This window comes from Perissodus microlepis, unplaced genomic scaffold (genome assembly GCF_051167445.1).
Source record: "Perissodus microlepis isolate ML-2025 ecotype Zambia unplaced genomic scaffold, ASM5116744v1 scaffold_26, whole genome shotgun sequence".
Lineage (NCBI taxonomy): Eukaryota > Metazoa > Chordata > Actinopteri > Cichliformes > Cichlidae > Perissodus > Perissodus microlepis.
Genome location: NW_028182048.1, coordinates 55831 through 82138, shown reverse-complemented (window position 1 = coordinate 82138; position 26308 = coordinate 55831). Strand labels below are relative to the sequence as shown.

General features: G+C 44.8%; 2 protein-coding genes and 1 long non-coding RNA gene across 5 annotated transcripts; 2 read left to right on the top strand and 1 right to left on the bottom strand.

Moving 5' to 3' along the window:
* Positions 1-739: 739 nt before the first annotated feature.
* LOC146360550 (uncharacterized) lies at positions 740-3616 on the bottom strand. The gene is made up of 3 exons (XR_014799634.1): positions 3567-3616; positions 3142-3210; positions 740-2821 (listed from the first exon to the last, which is right to left on the bottom strand). It is a non-coding gene; the product is annotated as an uncharacterized LOC146360550 (long non-coding RNA).
* Positions 3617-9692: 6076 nt separating this feature from the next.
* Positions 9693-25544, top strand: LOC146360548 (uncharacterized). 3 transcript variants are annotated; one of them, XM_084922752.1, is made up of 2 exons: positions 9693-10609; positions 14979-25544. In XM_084922752.1, the coding sequence occupies exon 2, from the start codon at positions 19968-19970 to the stop codon at positions 22620-22622; it is 2655 nt and encodes an 884-aa protein (XP_084778878.1). In that variant the 5' UTR covers positions 9693-10609; positions 14979-19967; the 3' UTR covers positions 22623-25544. The 3 variants fall into 3 exon arrangements, with proteins under 3 accessions (XP_084778878.1, XP_084778881.1, XP_084778879.1); XM_084922755.1 differs by having other exon boundaries at positions 9694-10609; positions 18168-25544; XM_084922753.1 differs by having other exon boundaries at positions 9695-10609; positions 17880-25544.
* On the top strand, positions 12535-14970 carry LOC146360549 (uncharacterized). Its single transcript, XM_084922756.1, has one exon. It carries the CDS (start codon positions 12605-12607, stop codon positions 13823-13825), a length of 1221 nt encoding a protein of 406 aa, XP_084778882.1. The 5' UTR covers positions 12535-12604; the 3' UTR covers positions 13826-14970.
* Positions 25545-26308: the final 764 nt, after the last annotated feature.

Sequence of the window (26308 nt, the reverse complement as noted above, 5' to 3'; positions counted from 1 at the left end):
CTATAAATGTGCTTCTATAAAGTGCTGCAGGAATAAAACTGAAAACCCTGAAATAGGTTTGCATGTTGCAGCATGCAGGCTCTGTGGGGCTGCGGTGACACACTCAGACGGTAACATGTTTGAAGAGGTCTCTCCTCAGAGGGCAAAGAAGGTCATGATACCAGCTGTCAGCTGACATTTTCATTCAGAGGTGATGCAAGAAACTATTGAAAGTACAAATGTAAAACTATTCACCATCTTGTATAAAAACACTTCCCTATATATGTAACTTAAGCTTTGAAACATTTGGAGCTGTAGCAAAAACACAGACTTTGGAAACAGATCTTTGCTTCAGTCTTCAAGGCAATAACGTCACAACAGCTTCACCTACAACCATTCACCTGTGCTATAGCTCCACCTACTGGACTTATTGGAGCAGACACATTAAAAATAAATCAATAAGAAATCATCCCTACCTTGACTGTGATGGCGATGGGCGTCCTCTGACAGCATGTTGTGCCCCAGGTAGAATCGGCCTCGTTTCACAATAATATTAGTTCTGCTTTTCTCTTCACGAGAGGAGCAGAGCGGACACGAGCGTGACGGGCGTCGCGTTCATGTCATCTGTTGTTTTTAAATGTGCTATGGAAAATAACTTTTGAATTGAATTGAATGTTTGTCCATAAAGCACCACAGCACGTTTGGACGAAACGAAACACGTCAGACCAGCTGTCAGCACCGTGGTGGACGGATGATGATCTGGGCCCCGTGCAGTGACTCAGTAAACCATGAACTCCTCTGTATACAAATGTATTCTAGAGTCAGATGTGAGGCCATCAGCCACAGGACAATGATACCAAGAAGAGTGCCAAATCTCCAAAAGAAAGGCTGAAAAAGAAATGTGGTGCAATGCTCCAGTCAGTCCAGACCTCAGCCTGACTGAGAAGCTGTGGTGGGACCTTCAGAGAACGGTGCTGAAACCGACTGAAGAGTTGAGTCTCAATGATGAGACTAATAACATCTACAGGGCGCACGCACGAGGCATTGACGATGACGTGAGCATGAGCAGAGACAAACTGAGGGCTTAAATAGACAGGATAATGAGAGGATGAGAAACAGGTGGAAACACGGCTGGAACAAATCTAACTAATGAAACAGAGGAAGTAAGGTGGCAGTTAGTACAGTAGAGTTTTTATTTTCATTTTTATAATACTAAAAATGAAATGCACAGTGCAGAGATTACTTGAGAAACTGTAGGACAGCTTCTGTGTGCATCCTGTGAAGTGTGGGGTGTGTGAACAGGGAACATAGGAGGGGGCTAAGCACACATCCCTGTGGCGTTCCTGTGTTTCAAATGAGTGATGAGGAAGTTTGCTTATCAACTCTCACCACCTGGGGCCTGTTTGTGAGGAAGCAGAGAATCCATCTGCAGATACATGTTCCCAGCCCAAGGTCAACAAGCTCCCAGGCAAGTTTTGAGGGGATGATGCTGTTAAATGCTGAGCTGTAACCGATGAAGAGCATTTTTGCATACATATTTCTTTTTTCCAGGTGAGTGAGTGTGCATTGCAGATTTGTGGGAAAACAGACTACATGTCAGGTGGCTTCACTTAGCTTGACACAGTGTTTTCTTCTTACCATGAAGTTCAAGTAAAATCTCTCTCCACGGTGAGCAAAGTGCCAGAAACACTCCAACCCAGCAGCAGGAAGCACTATAGCAAAGTCGTACTGGTCAGAACCCCAGAACAGCTCCTGGTCTGTGACGTCGGGGCGGGCGTTTGTCTGGGGAACCCCATGAGCTGAGCCCCAAAATAAAAAGCCCAGAAAGAAGCAGGGAATCCAGCACAGCATGTCTAAAACATGGAAAGGTGAGAGTAGAGTCTGTGCTGCAGTGCGAATAGATCAAAAATGATTAACCACCCCTGAAATGTCGCCTCCTCTGGTGGGAAAACTGGACGGGCTGCACAGATGGAAGCACTGCTGATAGAGAGGAAAACCCTGCAGGAGGGAAACTCTCCAGGTGATCCAAACAAATGAACCTTGAAACTGTTCCACAGACAGATCCCGACTGCTTAAAGGCATCCTGTGGAGGTTTGGACCACCAGTTCAGTAATATTTGACCATGTGGTGGATGTACATTTAGATTATTCTCATGGCCGTCATTCACATTTCAACATTTACATGAATCCATTGATCCACTGGTGAAGAGGAAACAGCAGACATATGCCAACAGGAGAGTGGGTGTGTAGTGCTGAGAAGAAGGTCTGTTTGATACATGTTTTACATGATAAAACTTGTTTCCATTCTAGACAAAGATAATAAAGATAATACAAAAAGTATTGTTGAAATGATGGTTTCATTTATAAAGGGAAAAACACTCTCCAAACCTGCCCTGTGTGCAAAAGTAACTGCCCCCTAAACCTAATCACTGGTTATGCCACCCTCTGCAGCAGGAACTGCAGTCACGTGTTTGTGGTCCTTCAGTGAGTCTTTCACATCACTGTGGAGGAATCTTGGTCCACTCTTATTTGGAAGATTGTTGGAATTCAGACACATTTTTAAGGTCACGCTGACGCACCTCAGTCTGATTTCAGTCCAGACTTTGACTCGGCCACTCCAAACACTTCATCTGTTTTTGGACTCATTGAGAAGTCGACTTGCTGCTGATCATGGTGCTGCTGTATAACTGGAGTGCTTTTGAACTTCAGGGCACAAACTGATGGTCAGACATTCAGGACTGTCAGGTAGAGAGTAGAATTCAAAAGGGCCAGAGCCTCTCTTTAAGAAATGTCACTTGACATCTGCAGCACTCAGTCTGCTGCGGCAAGCGTGCTGCTGCAGTCTGTTGGGGGGCATCATCAGGAACAAGGATGCAAGGAGAGGAGACAAACTAGTGAGGAATGCTGGCTCTATAATTGGAGCTGCCACACGCACACACACACACACACACACACACACTGACAGACGCACACACACACACTCGCACACACACACACACACTCACTATTATTTATCCTTGTTGTGCAAACAAGCTGCAAAACTTAATAAATGTAGAATTTGAAAAATAACAAACCTTAAAAGAAACACTAGGTACAGATACATGAGGACCTGTGATACGGTGATACTTTTGGTAAACAACCATTTGACTAACATGTGTCTCACCTGCTCTTGTTCATCTCTGTTCTGTCCTCATTCTCCCTCTCTCTCTGTTCCTCTCTCTCCCTCTTTGTGCTGACAATCATCAAATATACAGTTGAAACCAGATATTTACAAACTCTTCAGATAAAACACTTTTTTAATTGTAACATCAAATCAGACTAAATGTTTATTTTTTTTTAAGATTGATAAATATAAAAAACACATTTGTTAACTTTAAGAGTAAAGAGAGAAATTGTCTGTATTTCTTAATTGTAAATGGCACCAAATTGTATTCAAAATTGAGCCACACTTATGGAGCTCCACAATTCTTTTTCTGGTGTTTTGGTTGACATCTCTTGATTTTCCCATTTCAAAGAAACAGGCTCTGTGTTTTACCTTATATGCATCCACAGGTGTGCCACCAATTTACTCACATGGACTCTACTAACCTATCAGAAGCTTCTTCAGCTCAGAATGGAATCGTCTTGTCATGAACTGGCTTATTTTTGTACACTCTTTCAATTTCAATTCCATTAACCCTTATTTTAGATACATTTTTCATTTGTCTAGTGCCAAAAATAATCAATTTTGTTTTATTTATATTTAATGATAACTTATTTACATCAAACCAATTTTTTAATATATTTAACTCCTTTTCCGCTGTAGTCAGAAGCTGTTCTAGGTTTTTACCTGAGCAATACAGAGTGGTATCGTCAGCAAACAATACACATTTTAACAGTTTGGAAATGCTACATATGTCATTTATATATAATATAAATAATTTAGGGCCCAGCACAGAGCCCTGAGGAACACCACAAGTTACCTTCAGCTGCTTAGATTTGACATTATTGAATTCGACATATTGATATCTGTCATCCAGGTAACTTTTCATCCACTTGTATGCTAACCCTCTTATGCCATATCTCTCTAGTTTATTCATTAATATAGAATGATCAATTGTATCAAACGCCTTTTTTAAGTCTATAAAAACACCAACAGTATATTCCTTATTATCTATAGCATTAGATATCCCTTCAACAAGTTCCATCACTGCCATCGAAGTGGACCTTTTCACTCTAAAGCCATATTGGTTATCACTTAGGAGATTATGCTTCTCAATATATTTATCAAGTCTATCAACAAATAACGTTTCTAAAATTTTTGAGAACTGTGGGAGCAGTGATATTGGCCTATAATTGGTAAACTGACATCTCTCTCCGTTTTTATGGATTGGAATAACTTTTGCTATTTTCATTTGTGAGGGAAACACACCAGTTCGAAAGGACAGATTACAAATGTATGCGAAAGGTTGCACTATATATTCTATAATACTTTTAACTAATATCATGTCAATACCAAAACAGTCAGTGGACTTTTTATTTTTAAATGTCTTCACAATGTTAATTATTTCTCTATGAGTTACAGCACCAATAAACATGGAGGACACATTCTGAGTAATATGTTTATTTAGGTCGTTATTATTTCTTGACTCTGGAATTTCTTTTGCTAAATTAAAGCCAACATTTACAAAGAAATCATTAAATTCATTTGCAATGTCTTTAGTTTTATCAAGCACAATATCTTTATCTTTTTTAAAATAATCTGGATAATTCTTATTTTTTGAGCCCTTTTTGATTATACTATTTAATATCCTCCATGTTTCTTGTGTGTTACTTCTACTTTGCTCCAATAATTTGTGGTAATATTCTTTCTTACTTGTTCTTATAATATTTACTAATCTATTTTTATATAACTTGTACTTTATTTCAGCATCTTTTGTCCTCTGTTTTATGAATCTCTTATATAGATTATTTTTCTTTTTACATGCATCTTCTATCCCCTTTGTGATCCATGGCTTATTTGATCTGTGATTCTTTCTAGTGATTTTCATTAAAGGACAATGTTTTTCATATAGTGAAATTACAGTTGATAAGAATGCATCATATGCACTATTTGAATCTTCATTTGCAAAAACCTGATTCCAATTGTGTTCCTTTAAGTCCACCTGGAGGGCAGCAATGGCTCTTGTTGTTCTATGTCGTATCATATCAAATATTTGATTCTTTTGTTTAGTTTTAATCCCAAAATAATTTTGAAAAATTGCAAAAACAGGAAGATGATCGCTTATATCAGTTATAAGCAGTCCACCTACTATTTTATGGTCAATTTTATTTGTGAATATATTATCTATCAATGTAGCTGTATCAATTGTTATTGTTAGAACACAATCTTGTGGCTAAAGTAAAATTTCTGCCATAGAAGAGAGCGGTTTAAAAGATCAACCTGATGACGGGGGAAATACAAAGCTGCTGCCCGCTCAGGTCGCACAGAGGCTTGTGTTTTATTAAATTTAAGAGTTTATTATTCAGCAGAATAACTCACGTGTCTCTGGAGGAGAGCTGATTATACTTCAGAAAAGCAGAAAGAGTTTTAAAAGACTCGAACGGCTTCGTCAAACAGGCTGCTGATGGACAACTGAGCGGTCTCAGCTGAGCGCGCTGCAGTCGGGATCAAATACAGCACGAGTACAATCACCTCCTGCCTGAGAAAAGAAGAGCAGCCGAGGAATTGGACATGAAGGAAGCAGGCCCGCTTCAAATGAGGAAGTACTCATACCAATCAGAGTTTTTAAAGCAGCCATAGCTCTTTTATGATGAGGGCCTGAATTCTCCTTCAGGGCTTAATTAATAGTGGAATGTAGAAGCCATTATCACACCGAATGGCTGGCCCTCAAACCACCATTTCCACGTCTCCACAGTGTTTTTCAGAGGAACCACAGATGAGAGGTTATAACATTACAGATGAGGAGCAGTCACAGGGCACAGTTTGGTTAAAGGCTCGATGTAATAATTGAATAATAATCATTTATTTTGTGTTGCTTTATAAAGTTGCCTCACGTAGGCTGTTACAACAAAAAAGGAGAGTTATAAAATTAAAATATATAAAACAGCAAAAATAGGATAATAATAATGTGTTCATAGAAGATGAAAAGTCATGAAAGTTGTTTTATGAGCTCTGAGTTTGAATCAGTGATTTGTTGATTCCTGACCGACATGTTCAGTGTTTGATGGGGCCAAGCTGCCGCTCTGTAGTCTTTATTCCACTTTGTTTGCACATGAACTTTGGACTTTGACCCAGTGATTTTGGGTTTGGGGGCTTCTGTTTAATCACTAGTTTGCTCATTGTTTCCATGAAGTTGACTGTTCCTGAGCTAATCTGAAGGCCACATGAAGTTTGAAAGTCTGTAACGAATGACAGGAAGTTGGCGACCTCTGCATCTCAGCATCTCCTGACCCCGCGCTGCGATTTACGTGGCCTACAGCTTCATGGCCGGGTTGCTGTTGTTTCCAGTCTCTTCCAATTTCCCCACTAACAGCTGACTGTGGAATATTTAGTAGTGAGGACATTTCCTGACTGAACGTGTTGCACAGGTGGTGTCCCTATCATGGTACCACACTGGAAATCACTGAGCTCCTGACAGCGAGTCATTCTTTCACAATCGTTTGTAGAAGCAGTCTGCATCCTTAGCTGCTTGACTTTATACACATGGAGATGAATGGAACACCTGAATTTAATGAAAACAGAGTCTTTGTGTTTTTAGTTGGTTTAGCCTCTTGAGTGGCATCTTGTTAAGTCTCTCCAGTTTCTTGTTGATTGTGTCTATTTGGTCTGTAAGTCACGTCGTTAGCCATTTCCGGATCCAAACTCCACTTCAGGTCCCAAAGCCGAACGAATACTGCGGCATCACTGAGAGTTACAAACTGTCTAAATTCTTTCATCTTTAATAAAATGATCAGTGTTGCTGCTTTACCAGGTGTAACAATTAAGTTTAACATCCAGGCATCCATGAAAACAGGATTTATGAAGTTTAGTTAGAAGTTAGCAGGAAGTTAGCTCGCTAGCTTCCACCTAAACATGATATAGCATGTTCTGACTGAGAGATTTCTGAAAAATTCAAACGTACAGCTCTGCTATCACTTCCAACATAAATGGAGACAGAAAACTAAACAGCAGTGATGTTTGTAGGGTTACTGAAGTTGGGCTAGCTGGTATATAATGATGTGCTACATGATCGCTAGCGACACAGCTATGTTAGCATAACATAAACACAGTGAAGCTGGAGGATGAACGCTGACTGTTTTCCACTTGATAAAAGTTAACGTGAGGGTTCCCGATGGTTATGGCTTTTTTAAGGGGCTTGTTCAGATTAAATAGAACCAGATGCAAAGCATTAAAACATGTTAAAAACACAACAGCCTTAGTAAACACAGAGTAGTTCAGACCTGGCAGCAGGGTTCATACGTCACACTTAAAGAGCAGATGGGTCTAGGCTGCTGAGTGTTTCTTCTTCACTTACTATGTGTTTATACATCACTAATACAGATTGTGAATGAGATGTCATATATCTTATTGTTTGAACAGAGTGAGTAATTAGCAGACAGAGATGAGTTCAGTATGTCAGAATTTGGTAACTTCAGTGTGAGGAACAGAGAAATGCAACCATCCCCAGGCCTTAACTCAAGGTTAGAGAAATGGAAAACGAAGAGAAGAAAACTAAATGTCAGCTTGTAAATGGATAATTTAGCCTGACTGCAATCAGCTGTTCCCTCCAAACCTCACTGAGCTCAGCTGCTGAAGCTAATCAGTCACCTCAGAGGGCGACTCCAGGCACCAAACTTTGACTCTTGTTGTCTCAGCAGCTAGAAAGAATTATGCGACCAATTACAGAAACTCTGAGCAACAAATCAACAACTGTTCAATAATTTCAGTCTGCATATGGAGAGCAGCCTGTACATAATCTATATTAGTGTATTGGGTGTGGGTTGATGGGGGCATTTGGTGTGTTTTTGCTCTCTTCTTTCCACAAACACTTTTTCTTCCTCTTTACTGATATTTTCTGGATTTATCAGCTGCCCTGCACCTGAGAGGGTGATCGGAGAAGTCGGCCAAGTGTAGATGCCAGCGATCAAAGGCGCTCCCGCTGTGAACGTTTGTTGGAATGTGTGTTTAATAAGATGATGGCGGATGGAGCTCACTGCACAGCAGAGAAACTGTCTCAAACTGGGTAAAGACTTTCGAAAGATGCTATGATCAAAAGAAGATCCAACATGGAAGGCTGCACGGAGCATCTTTTGGACAGACATGAATACAGGTGTACATTTTGCCCTCTGGTGTGCCTTGAAATTATGCAAATTATTTCCCCTACACCTTCTTTACTACCATTGCAACAAGGCTGAGAAAAATTGGAAGATATCCAGTGTTCACAGGTAGAGCTTAAAGGTAATCTGTCATCGTTATCTGACAAAATCAGCAAGTCATCCACAAGCCACAGGATCCTGTATTTCAAATCCCAGAGCATCTTTCTGGATTTACTTACCCTGACATTGGTGGTCAAGTTAAGCAGTCACACAAAGCCAGTTACAAAGTCACTAAGTTAACTCAGGCTTACCCCATTTTCCTGGTGTTATACCTAAAACAACTATAAACTACCACAGTCAGAAGACTCTTGCTCCACCTACTGAGTACCCACCTAACCTAATGTGACCACATGGTGGCCCAACACAACCCAATTTACGACATCTACCAACACTTTACAACAACACAGTAGATTAACAAAGCCGGATAAATTTACGGACCATAATATATTATATTACAACATAAAAAAAACCCTTCAACACAGTCCATCATGGTGAAGAGAGAGCTGAGAGTAAAAGCGAAGCTCTCAATTTAACGGTTGATCTACGTCCCTACCCTCACCTATGGTCACGAGCTGTGGGTAGTGACCGAAAGAACGAGATTGCGGATACAAGCGGCAGAAATCAGCTTCCTCTGAAGAGTGGCTGGCCTCTCCCTTAGAGGATAAGGAGTTTGGCCATCCAGGAGGGGCTCAGAGTAGAGCGGCTGCTCCTCCACATTGAAAGGAGCCAGTTGAGGTGGTTTGATAAGGGCGTCTGACAAGGATGCCTCCTGGGTGAGGTGTTCTAGGCATGTCCCACTGCAAGAGGCCCCGGGCCAGAACCAGGACACGCTGGAGAGATTATATCTCTCGGCTGGCCTGGGAACGCCTTGGTGTTCCTGCGGACAAGCTGGAGGAGGTGGCTGGGGAGAGGGAGGTCTGGGCTTCTCTTCTTAGGTTGCTGCCCCCGCGACTCGGCCCCGGATACGCGGAAGAAGATGGATGGATGGATAAAATAATCCAGATCAAAAGTTACAAACAACATGAATTAAAGATCATAACAATGCATGCACTCATTTACTCACAGCCAGGCAGACCTTCAGTACAGTAAAGAAAAACACAACTGTTACACAAAACAAGAAAAACAAAGTAAAACATGAAGTAACCAAAAGAAAAATAACAGTTTTCTGAGACCAGAAAAGTGACGTGAAATGTAGCAACAAATGGAGCAAAAACACAGACAGCAGAAAAAAAACCTACAAATACAGAAAAACTACAAATACATGACGCACACCCACATCTGGTGTGATTTCCCGAGCTGTTCTGACATGGATGCAGTCATGCAGATCTTGTTCTGATGACATCACTGTCACAGGTGTAGGTGGTCACCTGCAGATGTTTAGACTGCAGGAAACATGTTACACACAGTTCTGTGGTGTGTAGCATTGTGTGTGTGTGTGTGTGTGAGCTGGATAAAGAATGAGCAGAGGAAGAAGAGCCCTCGTGGCTGTTGTGACTCTGATCCGTGTGGGTGACTCAGCTCGCATCATGACATCTTCTGAGGTTCTCGGGCTCCAAACACGAGGAACGGTGTAGGTGCCGAGCAGGCGGTTGCTATGCAACAATTCATTGCCAGCAGCATCCAGGTTGGAACCGGGTGGAGAGCAGCAGTCAGGCGGAGGGGGTGGTGTGTTCTTTGAAAAGCCGGAGGAAAGCAGCGTTTCTGCAGCGAGCTGTCAGTAGATTTGATTATGTGGAAGCTTAATGGAGAGGATCGGGCCAGAGCAGCTGCAAACGGAGATACGGTGCAGATAAATCTGGAAGACCGGCATGGAGGATGTGTAAAAACAGGCAAAGTGGGGCCTGGATGAACAGAGTGACACTAATTTGAAGCTTGCGACAGGCTGATGTAAGACAGGTACAGTGAGAGGCAGCACAGTGTTTACGCTTTACAGTGAAGGGATGAAGATGCCGAGTCTGTAAATGGAAATATTTACCGATCAGCTCTTCTCGATATGAAGCCGACCTCACATCAGCTGTGACAGTCTGACCAATTAAACACAAGTGTTTTATGGTTACATCTTTTAAAAATCACCTTGTTCATTTAAACTCCTGTCACAGAACAAAAAGGAATTGCATCATGGGTAATGTAGGTAATGAATAAATAAAGTACTTCCTGTTCTGCTGCACTGATTGCGATCATCTTTGTTGAATCCAACATCGTCACAGGAGAATTATTTTAGCAGAAAGTGCAAAGACCCGGGCAGTCTGGAGTTTTTCTACATGGCAACTCTGCATTCACAATTTCCAGTTCTGGTGAGTAGAACTCTTCAAATTTCACTCAGTAAAACTGAAGCTCGGACTTCTTGGACGTTCTGTTGGTACAGTAACTTTACAGCAGTCTTATTATTGATCAGATGATGTCATTAAAAATGCTCCAGAAGACTCAAAGCATAAACATGGTCCTGAGGTCCAGGTCAGGTGAAGCTGAGCAGACAGCTCTCGCCTGTGTCACCATCCACCTGTCATTCAAATAGGCCACGCCCCTAGTAATGCAAAATTTAATCCTTAATACAATTCAAACGGGTGACTTATAAAAACATTGTCGTTGCTACAGTTGCTATGAGGGACGAAATGATCCACTGAAGGTGGACATTTTAACATGGGAGTCTGTGGGGACTGCCTCACCGCTGGAGCCTCTGGTGGACGTTGGAGGAACTGCAGCTTGTAAATACTGTGTTTGATAAATATTTTATTGTTTTACAGATATTCTCAGGCAGTCCTAACACTCCAGCTGCATTATGTCACGCTAAACTTAAAATGAGACGGCAATCTCCTGACAACAAGACAACACAGCGGTGGTTGCTCGGTGATTGGATTGAACTATTTGTTGCTTTTAGTGACTGATTGTTAGCGCTTTCTTGTGTTGATAAAGGTCCAGGTGACCACTTTTAATCTGAAGGTGATTTCCCAGATCACCTGGTGGGAGTCTCCAGAATTGACTATGTGCACGTTAGCATATGCTACTTCCGGTGCGGAAACTCCTGTGGGGAGTTTTGTTTCCGATGTCCTTGTCATGATCCTGGGTCTTTTGACCCAGCGTTTTAAGTTTGTTTATTTTGTTCATTAGGTTATCTAAGTTCATTTGGTTATTAGACTCCTTGTGTTTTCTTCCCCTGTATTTAAGTTTCCCCTCACCCTTCGTGTTTCATGCTGCGTGTCTTATGTTATCAAGTTTGTATTATCATGTCTGTCTCATGTTTCCTGTTTTATTTTGATGGAGTCGTGTGTTCTTTGTTCATTGTATTTAGTTTCACTTCCCTTGTCCCCTCATTAGGCTCATGTCAGTCAGCTGTTCCTCCATGTGTTCCCACTTCCCCTAATCACCTCCTGTGTATTTAAGTCCTCTGTTTTCAGTGTGTGATTGTCAGGTCGTCTGTTGTCCACGCCATGTTTCCCATGCTTCCAAGTTCCTTGTCTAGGTTTTTCTTATTGTTCGTTTAGATTTCCCAGTTTAGGTTTGTGTTAATTTTGCTTCAGTTTGCCTTGCCCTTTGTTTGTACCTTTTTACCAGCCATATTAAACGGCTCGCTTTTTGTTAACGTTCAAGTTTTGTTCCCTGTTCCTTGGAGTCTGCATTTTGGGTCCTTTTTTCAATTCATACAGTCTGCCCTCGCCAGACTGTGACAGAACGACCTGACCATGCTGGACCCAGCGGACATTTATTTCAGTAACTTTTTTGAATTCAAGATTCGTGTTACACAGCTTCGTGGACTTTGGATTATCTCCTGTGCAGGGAAGCAGGGGGAGGAGAAGGAGGCTATTCGGGCTCAGTTGACCCGGATAGCCATGGCTAACCCAGGTTTTATGGACTGCCTGCCTGCAGACTTAAAGAACTTTGCTACAGCCACGATCTCCTCTGCCTCACCATCATCGCCTGAGCAGCAGCTGCCCGGTGTGCAGGCTGAATCACCCCAGCCCTGCGGTGATGCAGCTCTTCCTTCACCGGCTACGGGAGTAAGAGTCGGCTTATTCAGTCTCTCACCTGTGTCCATGCCTGTGTCGCCACTGCAGCAGACAAGTGCTGCGTTTTCCTCACCTCAACCGGTGGCTGCTTCCACCGCTACATTCATCTCAGCCGTAGCGGCGCCGGCCTCCACAACCACGGCTTCCAGGAGGAGGCGGCGTCCAGGTCGTCACCACGGCTCACAGCAGCATGAGGTGGGTGACTATATTCTGAATCCACGCGTTTTTTCTAAGGACAATATTGGAACAAACACTGCCTTAAAGGTTCATGGGCATGTTTATGAAATGACTAAGACTGAAAAACCACCAGCCAAGTCTTCCACGGAATATCTTATCCCTCTGCACAATTACCTAGCATCCCTGTGTATTGATCATGCTACGAACTTTGCTTCCAAGAAGCCAAATTATAAGACTGTTTGCACTGGAAGTGCTAGCCATGAGGCTCAGCTAAGCCACTGTGGGACCGAGATCAAGGCCAGGTTGGAGCCAGGGGCTGAGTTGGAGTTTGTGCAGCCTTTTCCTGTGTCGGCTGGAGGGCCCGAGGAGCCCGTCCAGCCTCATGCCACGTCGGCTGGAGGGCCCGAGGAGCCCGTCCAGCCTCATGCCACGTCAGCTGGGGGTTCTAGTGAGCCCGTCCAGCCACCTTGTGCTTCACCACCTGCTGGCCCTGCCTCGCCTCAGCCAGAGGTCTCCGCACCTGCTGGCCCTGCCTCGCCTCAGCCAGAGGTCTCCGCACCTGCTGGCCCTGCCTCGCCTCAGCCAGAGGTCTCCGCACCTGCTGGCCCTGCCTCGCCTCAGCCAGAGGTCTCCGCACCTGCTGGCCCTGCCTCGCCTCAGCCAGAGGTCTCCGCACCTGCTGGCCCTGCCTCGCCTCAGCCAGAGGTCTCCGCACCTGCTGGCCCTGCCTCGCCTCAGCCAGAGGTCTCCGCACCTGCTGGCCCTGCCTCGCCTGGTCCTGTTGCGCCAGCTGGAGGTTCAGCCAAGCCCGTCCAGCATCCTTCCACGCCGTCGCCTGCAGCGCTGCCACCTGCGGCTTCCACGCCGTCGCCTGCAGCGCCATTATCTGGTCCTGCCTCGCCTGGTCCTGCCACGACCCAGCCAGAGGTCGACGCCACGCCTCTGCTCGTCTCACCTGCCAAGCTACGTCCAGCATGGCTGTTTCTGGGGCCTGTCAAAACAGCCTGTTCACGGAAACCCACTAAACCACCCGAGGGGTCTCGTCCACATCCACACTACCGTCGACCACCTGCCAAGCCACCCGACGGGTCTTGTCCACGTCGCCGCCGGCCACGAGCCAAGCCGCCCGAGTGTGGCCAGCCATACCTGCTTCGCCACTGCCACCTTCCTCGTGGCCGGCCCCCTGGACCTTTGAACTATGAACTGCTATGCTGTCGACCTCCAGGACGGCCACCTGAACTACTTCGCCACGAACTCCTTTTCTGCCGAGATCATGGTCGCCCTCCTGAAACAGGGTCTCGGACTCTTAAGCTCTTGTGTTTGGACTGAGTGCTTCAGCTTTGTTTTTTGTGGTTTTGTTTCAGGCCCTCCGTCCTGGACCCCCACCGCCCGCCCTGGGTGGGTTGTTTTGGTTTTGTTTCCTGTTTGTTTTCTTGTTGCTTCTTTTCTTTGTTCATGGTTTTGGGCGTCTGGAATCCGCCCTTGAAGGGGGGGCTCTGTCATGATCCTGGGTCTTTTGACCCAGCGTTTTAAGTTTGTTTATTTTGTTCATTAGGTTATCTAAGTTCATTTGGTTATTAGACTCCTTGTGTTTTCTTCCCCTGTATTTAAGTTTCCCCTCACCCTTCGTGTTTCATGCTACGTGTCTTATGTTATCAAGTTTGTATTATCATGTCTGTCTCATGTTTCCTGTTTTATTTTGATGGAGTCGTGTGTTCTTTGTTCATTGTATTTAGTTTCACTTCCCTTGTCCCCTCATTAGGCTCATGTCAGTCAGCTGTTCCTCCATGTGTTCCCACTTCCCCTAATCACCTCCTGTGTATTTAAGTCCTCTGTTTTCAGTGTGTGATTGTCAGGTCGTCTGTTGTCCACGCCATGTTTCCCATGCTTCCAAGTTCCTTGTCTAGGTTTTTCTTATTGTTCGTTTAGATTTCCCAGTTTAGGTTTGTGTTAATTTTGCTTCAGTTTGCCTTGCCCTTTGTTTGTACCTTTTTACCAGCCATATTAAACGGCTCGCTTTTTGTTAACATTCAAGTTTTGTTCCCTGTTCCTTGGAGTCTGCATTTTGGGTCCTTTTTTTCAATTCATACAGTCTGCCCTCGCCAGACTGTGACAGTCCTATTCACGCCCTGTTTACGGTCCAAAACAAGTTAAGCAAATGAATGAATCAAGCGGCGATTTACATTTCTATAGATGTCTTGGGCATTTACCCAATATATCTGTAAATGATGTTCATCGACTTGTCGATATTTTTCCCCCGCGCCTCAGAGCAAAAGAGAAAAGGGATTCAAATGTTATATTTCTCAGCTGTCCCTCGTTTATCGCGGGTGTTATGTTCTAAAAATAACCAGCGATAGGTGAAATCAAGTAGCCAATTTTATTTTTTGACGGTGCAAAACGTTTCGTGGACATCGTGGACATACAGCACTGCACTCCAGAGTCACACTGCTAGCGATCGATGCAGCAATTCTGTACTGTACAGGAGAGACGTCACGGAGGAGATCGTCTGCAGCGATCAGGATGCAGGACACAATGTGATGTAAAAAAAACGTGCAAACTTGCACTAAAAAAATCTGTGAAACAGCGAGGTGAAAGGTGAACCGCGTTATTAGCGAGGGACCGCTGTAATTTTGAAGGTAAGTCACAACATACCCTTCGTAACTACTAATGTATAGAAACCCTTACCAGCAATCGTTCATTTTTTGTGTGGCTTTTTTCACGGTTTGTTAACATGCTGTGTAGGTGTGTACTTGACTAGCTGATATCAACATAACGGGGAAACATCTGGTTTGACTATTGTTCACCTGTAGTTTGAATGCTGAACATTTGCCTGTTTAAATCACAAGACCAGTCACTATACAGAGATGTGCTTCTGAATGTGGACGACGTGTCTTCTGCTGCAGTGATGCAGTTCTGCTTGTGTTGAGTGATGTAAACAACTGATCGATCTAAACTCTTTAAACGTCAAAATTGATCATTAGATTTTTTATGACACAACAGTGGTGAGTGTTCCCACCTTCTGCTCTTTGTAACTTAACGCGATCTTTCCGTTTTCGAGTTTTGGACATGATTTTGGAGTATATCTTCGCAGTAGCAATTGACCGCAAAGTTAAGCTACCGGAAATGTACAACCCCACATCCGGTCTCAAACCAGGAAGTTAGCATTTTCTCGTGCACAGGGTCAATAATCCTCCCCCCCCCAGAGCTTCCAGACCCTCTCAGACAGACTCAGGGATGTGAGACGGCCAGCATGTTACAACAAATTAAATCTGTAAAAGTCCCACATCTCTTTGCAAAAGTAGACTTGATTCAGCTTGTTGTGATGTTCTGTGTATGCAGATAGAAGAGGTTTGTCACAGTAAACTGAGACACTGGGATGCAGTGATTCCGTTTAGAAGCAGTCAGGCACACTTGGTTTGCTGCTGTGTGGATATTTTAGCACTCTGAGCTTCGGTGTGGACGTCCAGGCCTCCAAACCTGCTTTTGCTTCACCTGAAGCATCAGGAACCCTGCGCTCTCTGAGTTACAGTGTTCAAGCTTGGAGGGAGAAAAAAACGAAGATTGATGCGGCTCGTGCTGAAGTCACGGTCTAAATCAGAAATCCTCATCATATCCAGGCTGACGGAGGCTGCCTCGCCTCGCTTCTCTCCAGGGTTTAATTAGAGCCCCCGGGCTCGGTGTGAATAATGCAGCACCTGAGCGCACCTGAGTGGCCGAGCAGAACGAGGAGCCGCAGGAAGGCCAAGAGAGCACCACCTCCAGAAGGAGAGAGAGAGCGAGGGCAGTGAAAGGGTTTGAAAGAGTAACATCATAACATCTGAAGGTTTTCATGTCACTCTAATGATGTCCTGACAGAACCACGAGGGGCATCAGAAACATCTGTGTCACACCTGTCCATCACTACATCTGTGTTAGTGACACTGCTGGAAGAATCCAGATTGCTTTGATTATTGTTTCCTTCCATTTTGTTTGCACTAACACTGCAAGCATCAGACTAAATCATACTTATTACTTATGACCCCACAGTACCATATCACCCTATTAGAGCACTTTGCTGTCACACTGCAGGCCTACTTGTTGTTCCTAGAGTATTTAAAAGTAGAATGGGAGGCAGAGCCTTCAGCTTTCAGGCCCCTCTTCTGTGGAACCAGCTTCCAGTTTGGATTCAGGAGACAGACACTATCTCTACTTTTAAGATTAGGCTTCAAACTTTCCTTTTTGCTAAAGCATATAGTTAGGGCTGGACCAGGTGACCCTGAATCCTCCCTTAGTTATGCTGCAATAGGTGTAGGCTGCTGGGGGATTCCCATGATGCACTGGGTGTTTCTTCTTCACTCACTATGTCAGTGGTTCCCAAACTTTTTTTGCTGGGCCCCCCTTTGTTTACAAGAAAAATGTTTGCGCCCCCCCTCCCCGCACGCGCACAAATCCTCCAACCACACACACCCATATTTTTCTCCATTGCGGTTTATTTCACACCTCAAACATTTACTAAAAATTAAGCAAATACAAGTAATCTGCAATAAATTACAGGTAGTAAGGAAATAAACTACTAACTCTTTTACGCTACGTCCACACCTACACGGGGATTTTTGGAAACGCAGCAGTTTCGTCCACGTAAACGGCGTCTCGAATCACCGAAAACGGAGATTTTTTAAAACCCCTTTTTTGCGTTTACGCGTGGACGAGGAATACAGAGTTCGTCGCGCGACGTCAAAGCTATGTGCCGTTTTTCACGTCATGCTGTGCGCCACGTTATTGTTTACATGAGATGAATTGCAGAATGGCAGATAGAGACACAATACTGTTAATCTGACTATCTGCAGGTTTTACACAGTTACATACACGCAGTTACTGTCCCTCCATTTACAAAGGCAGAGGCGTCACGGTGTGATTATTTTACGTGCAGTTGTTTTTTTCATGTGTAATAATATTCAACATTGCTGTCAATACAATTTTCAAAATGGATTCAAAAACATAAACAGCTGTGGGATCCTGTTTGTCCGTGATTTGAACAGCCCAGCGCTGCTCCCGACACAGGGAAATCCAATTCTGCAGGGAGACCTACCTCGGCACTTGTGCAGGTGAACCCAAAGGGAAGATTTGCTTCACCATATTTTCTAGTCTTTGGCTTAGAATGAAGTTGGTTTGGAAACATATTCAGCTATGCTTCATCTCCTGCTTTGCGTTTCTGTGGCCGCCCCGTGCTAGCAGTGTCCAAGCGTTTTGTTTCCCCCCCTCTTTCATGCCGCGCCCCCCCTGCAATGGCTCTGCACCCCCCCTAGGGGGCGGGCCCCACACTTTGGGAAGGTCTGCACTATGTGTTAACAGACCTCTCTGCATTGAATCATATCTGTTATTAATCTCTGTCTCTCTTCCACAGCATGTCTTTATCCTGTCTTCCTTCTCTCACCCCAACCAATCACAGCAGATGGCCCCGCCCCTCCCTGAGCCTGGTTCTGCTGGAGGTTTCTTCCTGTTAAAAGGGAGTTTTTCCTTCCCACTGTCGCCAAAGTGCTTTCCCACATCTCATTGTTGGAGTTTCTCTTTTTTCTCTTTATTATCATAAGGTTCTTACTCTACAATATAAAGTACCTGGAGGCAACTGTTGTTGGGATTTTTTGCTGTATAAATAAAAGTGAACTGAGTTGAATGTAATTTGGTTGAACAGGAAATTCACATCATGGATCTGCAGTGGCCGTGTGATGATGTCATGTCAACATGGACCAAAACCTCTGAGGGATGTTTCCAGAAACTTTTTAAATTTGTGCCACAAATAATTAAAGCAGAAGAGATCTCAGACTCAGCTTCACTGTCATTCAGCCATTTGACATGATATGAATGAAAAACAGATTCTCTGTCCAGGACCTGGGTCTGAGCGACCCAGGGTCCATGAGCATTTATGACTCTTTTTATATGATATGTGTTTGTTTCTGCATTGTGCTGCTGTTCCTGTGTCTATGATGTTGGAGACCTCAGTTGGAGGTCTCCACACCTGCTCAACCGCCACCATCACTTCACCTACCTGTTGCTGCTGCATCACTGTCCAATCTACCCCCAGTGGCTGCTACACCACCATCATTTCCACTGCCTGCAGCTGCCACACCATCTTCACCATCGGTTCAACTGTTGGCAGCTGTGATGGACGCGCTCTGCCCGAGCAGGAGATCAGCGCGCCGGAGGGACCAGCACGGCCTGCACGTCACCGTCCAGCACGGCCTGCACGTCACAAACCACCTGCAGTGCTTCGCCATGGGCCATCGGAGCTCTTACGTGGCTGGACCTACTACAAGGCTGTCATCAGATCACTGGCCGGCCACCAGAACTGCTATGCCACCGCTGCCAGACCTGTGGCAGGCCACTCGAGCTGTTTTCCTGCCGTCACCGTCCATCGGGCCAGCTGCCAAAACTTTGGGATGCCACCGTCAGAACTGCGGTTGGTTTTTTCAGTTTTTTGGGGACTGTTTTGACACCGCTGCTGGACGTGCGGTCGGACTTTGAAACTGTTGGGATTAGGGGTTCTGTTTGCTAGAGGATTTTGTTTTTGCACGGAGAGTGCGGAGACTCGGGAGCAGAGTACAGACACTTGGAAGAAGGCACGACACGGGAGTCGTGGGAGCGCACTGGAGATTTGTTGTGTGTTACATTTACTTCACTGTAAATAAACGCACTGTTTACTGCACAGAGTCCAGCATTCAGGTCCTTTCTCCCGCATCCCCACGGTCTGCCACACAGACCGTGAGATCCTCAGGTCTCAGTATTGCAGAATGCTACCAAACAACGAGTAAAACATTACAAATAACTACAATTAATAGGACAAGAAATTCTCAAAAATAAGTACTAAAATATGCAAAAACATAAATAACAATATATAAATATAAACAAATATATAATATTTATATAAATATAATGGTTCTTCTTTATTTTAATGACTATTTACAGATTTTCACTGGAGGCGTCAAAACTATGGATGAACACATGGAATTAAACCCTCGGCCTTCTCTCAGCGAGCTTCATGGTGTAATCATCTGACATGGTTTCACTTCACAGGTGTGTTAACTCCAAAGCTGGAATCCTGGAATTTCTTGCCTTCTGAATCTGGTTGGGACTAGAAGTCAGGTTGGTACACAGTAGGGCTTCACGATATTAGGAAAACCTGCGATGTGCGATAACTGTGATCAATATTGCGATAATGATATGACTTGCGATAAAATAAATAGCAAAACAAACAAAAAAAACCCTGAATACATCATTTCCGTTTTACTGCAACAGTTTTATTTAAAAAAGCTGCTGTATTAGCAGTGTAACAACAAAGTGCACTTTAACATTGAAACATTGCCCCCATAAAAAATTTTGGGTCTTCTTTAAGATCCTGAGAGAGAACAAAGGACGCGGCGACACTAAGCGACGGCCTCGAGGTAAGCGAGCCGGCATCAGGAACAGGCTACGGGCTCGCGCACACCGCGCACCCATGCCCAGTATCCTGCTAGCCAATGTTCAATCCATCGAGAACAAGCTTGATGACCTCACAGCCAGAATCAAGTTCCAGAGAGACATTCGGGACTGCAACCTCCTCTGCTTCACCGAGACTTGGCTGAACCCAGCGATACCAGACCACGCCGTGCAGCCGATGGGGTTCTTTTCGGTTTACCGCATGGACAGGACAATGGAGTCGGGGAAGAAAAGAGGTGGTGGAGTGTGTTTGATGGTGAACAACAGATGGTGCGACAGCACAAACATCTCCCCACTCACACGCTCTTGCTCGCCCAATCTGGAGCTTTTGATCGTTAAATGTCGCCCTTTCTATCTCCCTCGGGAATTCACTGCGGTCATTGCCTGCACTGTTTACATTCCGCCTCACGCGGACTCGGACACTGCCGTATGTGAGCTACATGAGGCTCTCACACATCAACAAACACTTCACCAAGATGCCGCACTCATTGTTATGGGAGATTTTAACAGAGTGAATCTCAAACGGACATTTCACAACCTTCACCAGCACATCAACTGCCCCACCCGGGGCACTAGGACATTAGACCACTGCTACACCCCGTTCAAGAACTGTTACAAGGCTCAGCCCCTGCCGGCATTTGGAAAATCGGACCATGCCGCCATCTTCCTCATGCCTGCTTACAAACAAAGGCTAAAGCAGCAACCACCAATCAGGAGGGAGGTCGCTCGCTGGACGGACCAATCAGTGGCCGCGCTGCAGGACGCACTGGATGACGCACTGGATGACGCAGACTGGGACATGTTTCGGCGCAGCTCTGATGACATCAACATGTTTACGGAAGCGGTTGTGGGATTTATCGGGAAACTAGCGGACGACACAGCAGAAAGAACTATCATCCGAACGTTTCCCAACCAGAGGCCGTGGGTGGATAAAAACATCCACGACGCTCTGAGATCACGCACCGCTGCCTACAATGAAGGGCTCGTCTCCGGTAATATGGACCTATACAAGGCTGCGTCCTACAACGTGCGCAGCGCGGTCAGAAAGGCAAAGCGGAGCTACGGGGAAAAACTAGAGTCACAGCTACGACAGTGCGACTCTAGGAGCCTGTGGAAAGGACTGCGGACTATAACGGACTATAAACGACCAGCTTCTTCTGTGATGAATGCTGATGCTTCACTGGCTGATGAGCTGAACACGTTTTATGCTCGCTTCGACACCGCAGCAATTAAAACAACAAACGGCTGCGCGCGCTCGGAGTGCACCAGTGAAGAAAATGCATTCGTCATCACAGAGCATGCCGTGAGGAACACCTTCAGGAGGGTGAACACCAGGAAGGCAGCAGGACCAGATGCAATCCCTGGCCGGGTCCTTAGAGCCTGCGCTGACCAGCTAGCACCGGTGTTCACGGAGATCTTCAACCTCTCCCTGGCCCAAGCTGTGGTTCCCACGTGCTTCAAACAGTCCATTATTGTTCCTGTCCCAAAGAAACAACAGCCCGCTTGCCACAGTGACTACCCTTCAGTAGCACTGACTTCAATTGTGATGAAGTGTTTTGAAAGACTGATGAGAGATCACATCACTTCTTCACTTCCTGCCACCATCGACTCGCTTCAGTTTGCTTACCGGACTAATCGTTCCACAGACGATGCCATATCTCACCTGCTCCACACATCCCTGAGTCACCTGGACACTGGCAGAGGGAATTATGTTAGGATGCTGTTCGTGGACTACAGTTCAGCATTCAACACAATAATTCCCTCTAAGCTTTTCACCAAGTTGACGGATCTAGGACTCAGCTCATCACTGTGTCAGTGGATCCTCAACTTCCTCACAGACAGACCCCAATCAGTGAGGGTGGGAAAACAAGTCTCCCCCTCCATCTCACTCAGCACTGGAGCGCCTCAGGGCTGTGTTTTAAGCCCCCTGCTGTACTCACTGTACACTTATGACTGTGTAGCCACATCAGACACCACCTCCATTGTCAAGTTTGCTGACGACACTGCTGTTGTGGGCCTGATCTCCGACAACATCGAGACGGCCTACCTGGAGGAGATTAGGAACCTGGAGACCTGGTGCCAGGAGAATAACCTCCTCCTAAACATCAGCAAGACTAAGGAGCTGATCGTGGACTTCACTACAAAGCAGGCGAGGAATTACAAACCCCTCATCATCAGTGGCACGCCAGTGGAGAGAGTGGACAGTTTCCGATACCTGGGTGTCCACATCACTCAGGACCTGTCATGGTCCTGCCACATCAACACCCTGGTTAAGAAAGCCCGTCAGCGTCTCTTCTTCCTCAGAAGACTTAGAGACTTCCATCTGCCACTGAAGGTGCTCAAGAACTTTTACTCCTGCACCATCGAGAGCATCCTGACGGCAAACATCTGCACCTGGTTTGGGAACAGCACCAAGCAGGACAGACGAGATCTGCAAAGAGTGGTGCGCTCAGCCGGACGCATCATTCAATCAGAGCTCCCTGACCTGCTGTCCATCTACACCAAGCGGTGCAAGTCCAAAGCTAGGAAGATCATGATGGACCTCTCCCATCCCAACAATGGACTCTTCTCACTGTTGAGGTCTGGGAAGCGCTTCCGCTCCCTTAAGGCCAAAACAGAGAGAATGAGGAGGAGCTTCTTCGCCCAGGCTATTCGGGCCCTGAACCAGGTGTAGGACTGGACTCTCCCACACACGTCACTATAAGACTGGACTCTCACACACATCACCACATGCACCACCACACATTTCCTATAATCCTATAATTCCTATAATTTATAATCTTTATAATCTCTTCTGCTATTTGCACATTCTTTACTGTAAATTCCTAAGTTAATTTGTAAATTTTGTATTAACCTGTAAATTGTAAATATCGTAAAACTTTTTCTTCTGTCATTTAATGGTCGGGCATTGTACAGCTACAAGCATTTCACCCCCATGTCATACTGTGTATGGTTGTGTGTGTGTGACAAATAAAATTTGAATTTGAATTTGAATTTGAATTTGAAGATCCCAGCTGGCTAGCACCTCACGTAATACACGGGCTATATTTTCACTAGTGTGAGAGTCTGGAAAACACACAGTCTCTAGACACCGTGTTTTCAGTTCAAAGTCTTCGGTGAAGAAGTGCACTGTGAAACTCATATATGGCTCCGTTGTACGACTTGACCATAGGTCTGTAGCGCTTGCGTAGTTTTCAGCTTGGCTCAGTTCAAACGTGACGGTCTTCCGGCATGTTTCGTACATTTGTGGAATGGCGACATGGGAAAAGTAGTTTCGTGAGGGGATGCGGTATCTCCGGTCCACTTTATGTATCAGACTGGTGAAGCCCTCTCTGCTAACTGTATTTATAGGCATCATGTCTTTGTCAAAAAATGTGTAATGGCCTCTGTTATTTCTTTGTAGCGCTTCGACGTTTTCTCATAAGGAGTTGCACTTGAAAAACTCTGATACAGAGACGGCTGTTGGACTGCTGCGCTCTTTGTCTTAACATTAGCAACCTTTGTTTGGCTAGCCCTGTCTTTCTGGAACTCTTCAAACTGTTCTCTGTGGTTGTATTGAAGATGATGGTGGAGATTAGTCGTGTTTCCTCTGGTGGTTGCCACAAGTGTTCGGCAAGTGTTGCAGAGCACCTGTGTTTGGAGAACGTCGTCTTTACCAAATCCAAAGTACCTCCAAATAAGCGAGGTACTATTTTTTTTTAGCCACGAGTTCATAGTCAGTAGCGTTCTCGTCATGCGTCTCGCTCTCAGCCATTACAACTGACTCGTTGCTGCAGCGTTGTTCGCTCCCCACCTACGTAGGAGGCGGGCCTCTAATCCATTTGATTGGTTAATGCCGTGAAGGGCTCTATTCGACTGGTCTAATGTGTAAAGGGGGTTCTTTGATTGGCAAATTCTTTAAAGCATGTGTGTAAACATTTTAAGGTACCCAATTATCGCAGTTTACGCCGTCTTTTGCAATGGGCCCATCGCACAGGCTGATATTGCGATGACAATAAATTTTCGATTTATTGTGCAGGCATAGTACACAGCTGACAGCTCTATTTGACAACTGTTAGAATTCATATTATGGCAAGAACCAATCAGCGAAGGAAACAACAGTCTGTCATTACTTTAAGAACTGAAGGTCAGTCAGTCCAGGAAATTGCAAAAACTTCACAAAAACCATAAAGCGCTACGAAGAAACTGGCTCACACGAGGACCGCCCCAGGAAAGCAAGACCCAGAGTCCTCTCTGCTGCTGAGGATACATTCATCCACCAGCCTCAGAAATCACAAGTCAACAGCTACTCAGATTAGAGCCCAGATAAATGCCACATAGAGCTCCAGTAACAGACACATCTCTACATCAGCTGTTCAGAGGAGACTGTGTGACTCAGGCCTTTATGGTCAAATAGCAAGCAGAGGAGATTAGTTTGGGCCAAGAAACACAAGGAATGGACATTAGACCATCTGTGCTTTGGTGTGATGAGTCCAAATTTGAGATCTTTGGTTCCACAAAGGTGAACGATGGTCTCTACATGCATGGTTCCCACCATGAAGCATGGAGAAGGAGTGTCTGGTAGTGTGTGCGCCAGTGAACATGAACTTTTAAAACTCAAAATATTTTTTATATACTGGTTCAAAGTGTACTTTGGTTTTTATGCTGGACTAAAAAACTGCAGTCACAAAGACTGACTGTGAGCACTTTTCGGTGATTACAGAGTCATAATAACATATATGAGATTATCACCATGGCATGACATCACATCACGTATGTATTTGCAATATTAAAAAAAAAACAGCTGACAGTGTGTTTTCATATTTTCATTCTGTGCTTAAAGGGAGAAAGGTTTATAATTTATGCAGTATTGCTGTCATTGCTTTTATCTATAGTTTGTTTTTGTTTTTTTTGTTTTTTTGAGAATAACAGCACCAAACCTGAGAGTGAATCAGACTGCAGGATGAACACTGAGCTGTTTGTGCCCCCCAGTGGTCTTTGACCACAACGTGCTTACAGTGAATTCCCGAATCCAAGCTGGATGATGAGCTGTGTGTCATCAGCAGCCACTCCACCTTAAAACTGACTTCACGTATAAAACTTGGGTCATTTATTTAAGAATTTGCACCATATCCAGCCTTCTTGTGCCCCCCTGTACAGAAACTCAAATGTTATTTTCAGACTTTTATTTTAGGGAACCTTACACCTGTACACATGGTACACATTCACAAATAACGTTTCCTTTAAAAATTTGTAATAGAGGGGAGGAAACTTATGCTAATGTAATGTTAATACAGGGAGTGCAGAATTATTAGGCAAGTTGTATTTTTGAGGAATAATTTTATTATTGAACAACAACCATGTTCTCAATGAACCCAAAAAACTCATTAATATCAAAGCTGAATGTTTTTGGAAGTAGTTTTTAGTTTGTTTTTAGTTTTAGCTATTTTAGGGGGATATCTGTGTGTGCAGGTGACTATTACTGTGCATAATTATTAGGCACCTTTCTTTGCAAGGACACTCAAAAGCCTGCCATCCATGGATTCTGTCAGTGTTTTGATCTGTTCACCATCAACATTGCGTGCAGCAGCAACCACAGCCTCCCAGACACTGTTCAGAGAGGTGTACTGTTTTCCCTCCTTGTAAATCTCACATTTGATGATGGACCACAGGTTCTCAATGGGGTTCAGATCAGGTGAACAAGGAGGCCATGTCATTAGTTTTTCTTCTTTTATACCCTTTCTTGCCAGCCACGCTGTGGAGTACTTGGACGCGTGTGATGGAGCATTGTCCTGCATGAAAATCATGTTTTTCTTGAAGGATGCAGACTTCTTCCTGTACCACTGCTTGAAGAAGGTGTCTTCCAGAAACTGGCAGTAGGACTGGGAGTTGAGCTTGACTCCATCCTCAACCCAAAAAGGCCCCACAAGCTCATCTTTGATGATACCAGCCCAAACCAGTACTCCACCTCCACCTTGCTGGCGTCTGAGTCGGACTGGAGCTCTCTACCCTTTACCAATCCAGCCACGGGCCCATCCATCTGGCCCATCAAGACTCACTCTCATTTCATCAGTCCATAAAACCTTAGAAGAATCAGTCTTGAGATATTTCTTGGCCCAGTCTTGACGTTTCAGCTTGTGTGTCTTGTTCAGTGGTGGTCGTCTTTCAGCCTTTCTTACCTTGGCCATGTCTCTGAGTATTGCACACCTTGTGCTTTTGGGCACTCCAGTGATGTTGCAGCTCTGAAATATGGCCAAACTGGTGGCAAGTGGCATCTTGGCAGCTGCACGCTTGACTTTTCTCAGTTCATGGGCAGTTATTTTGCGCCTTGGTTTTTCCACACGCTTCTTGCGACCCTGTTGACTATTTTGAATGAAACGC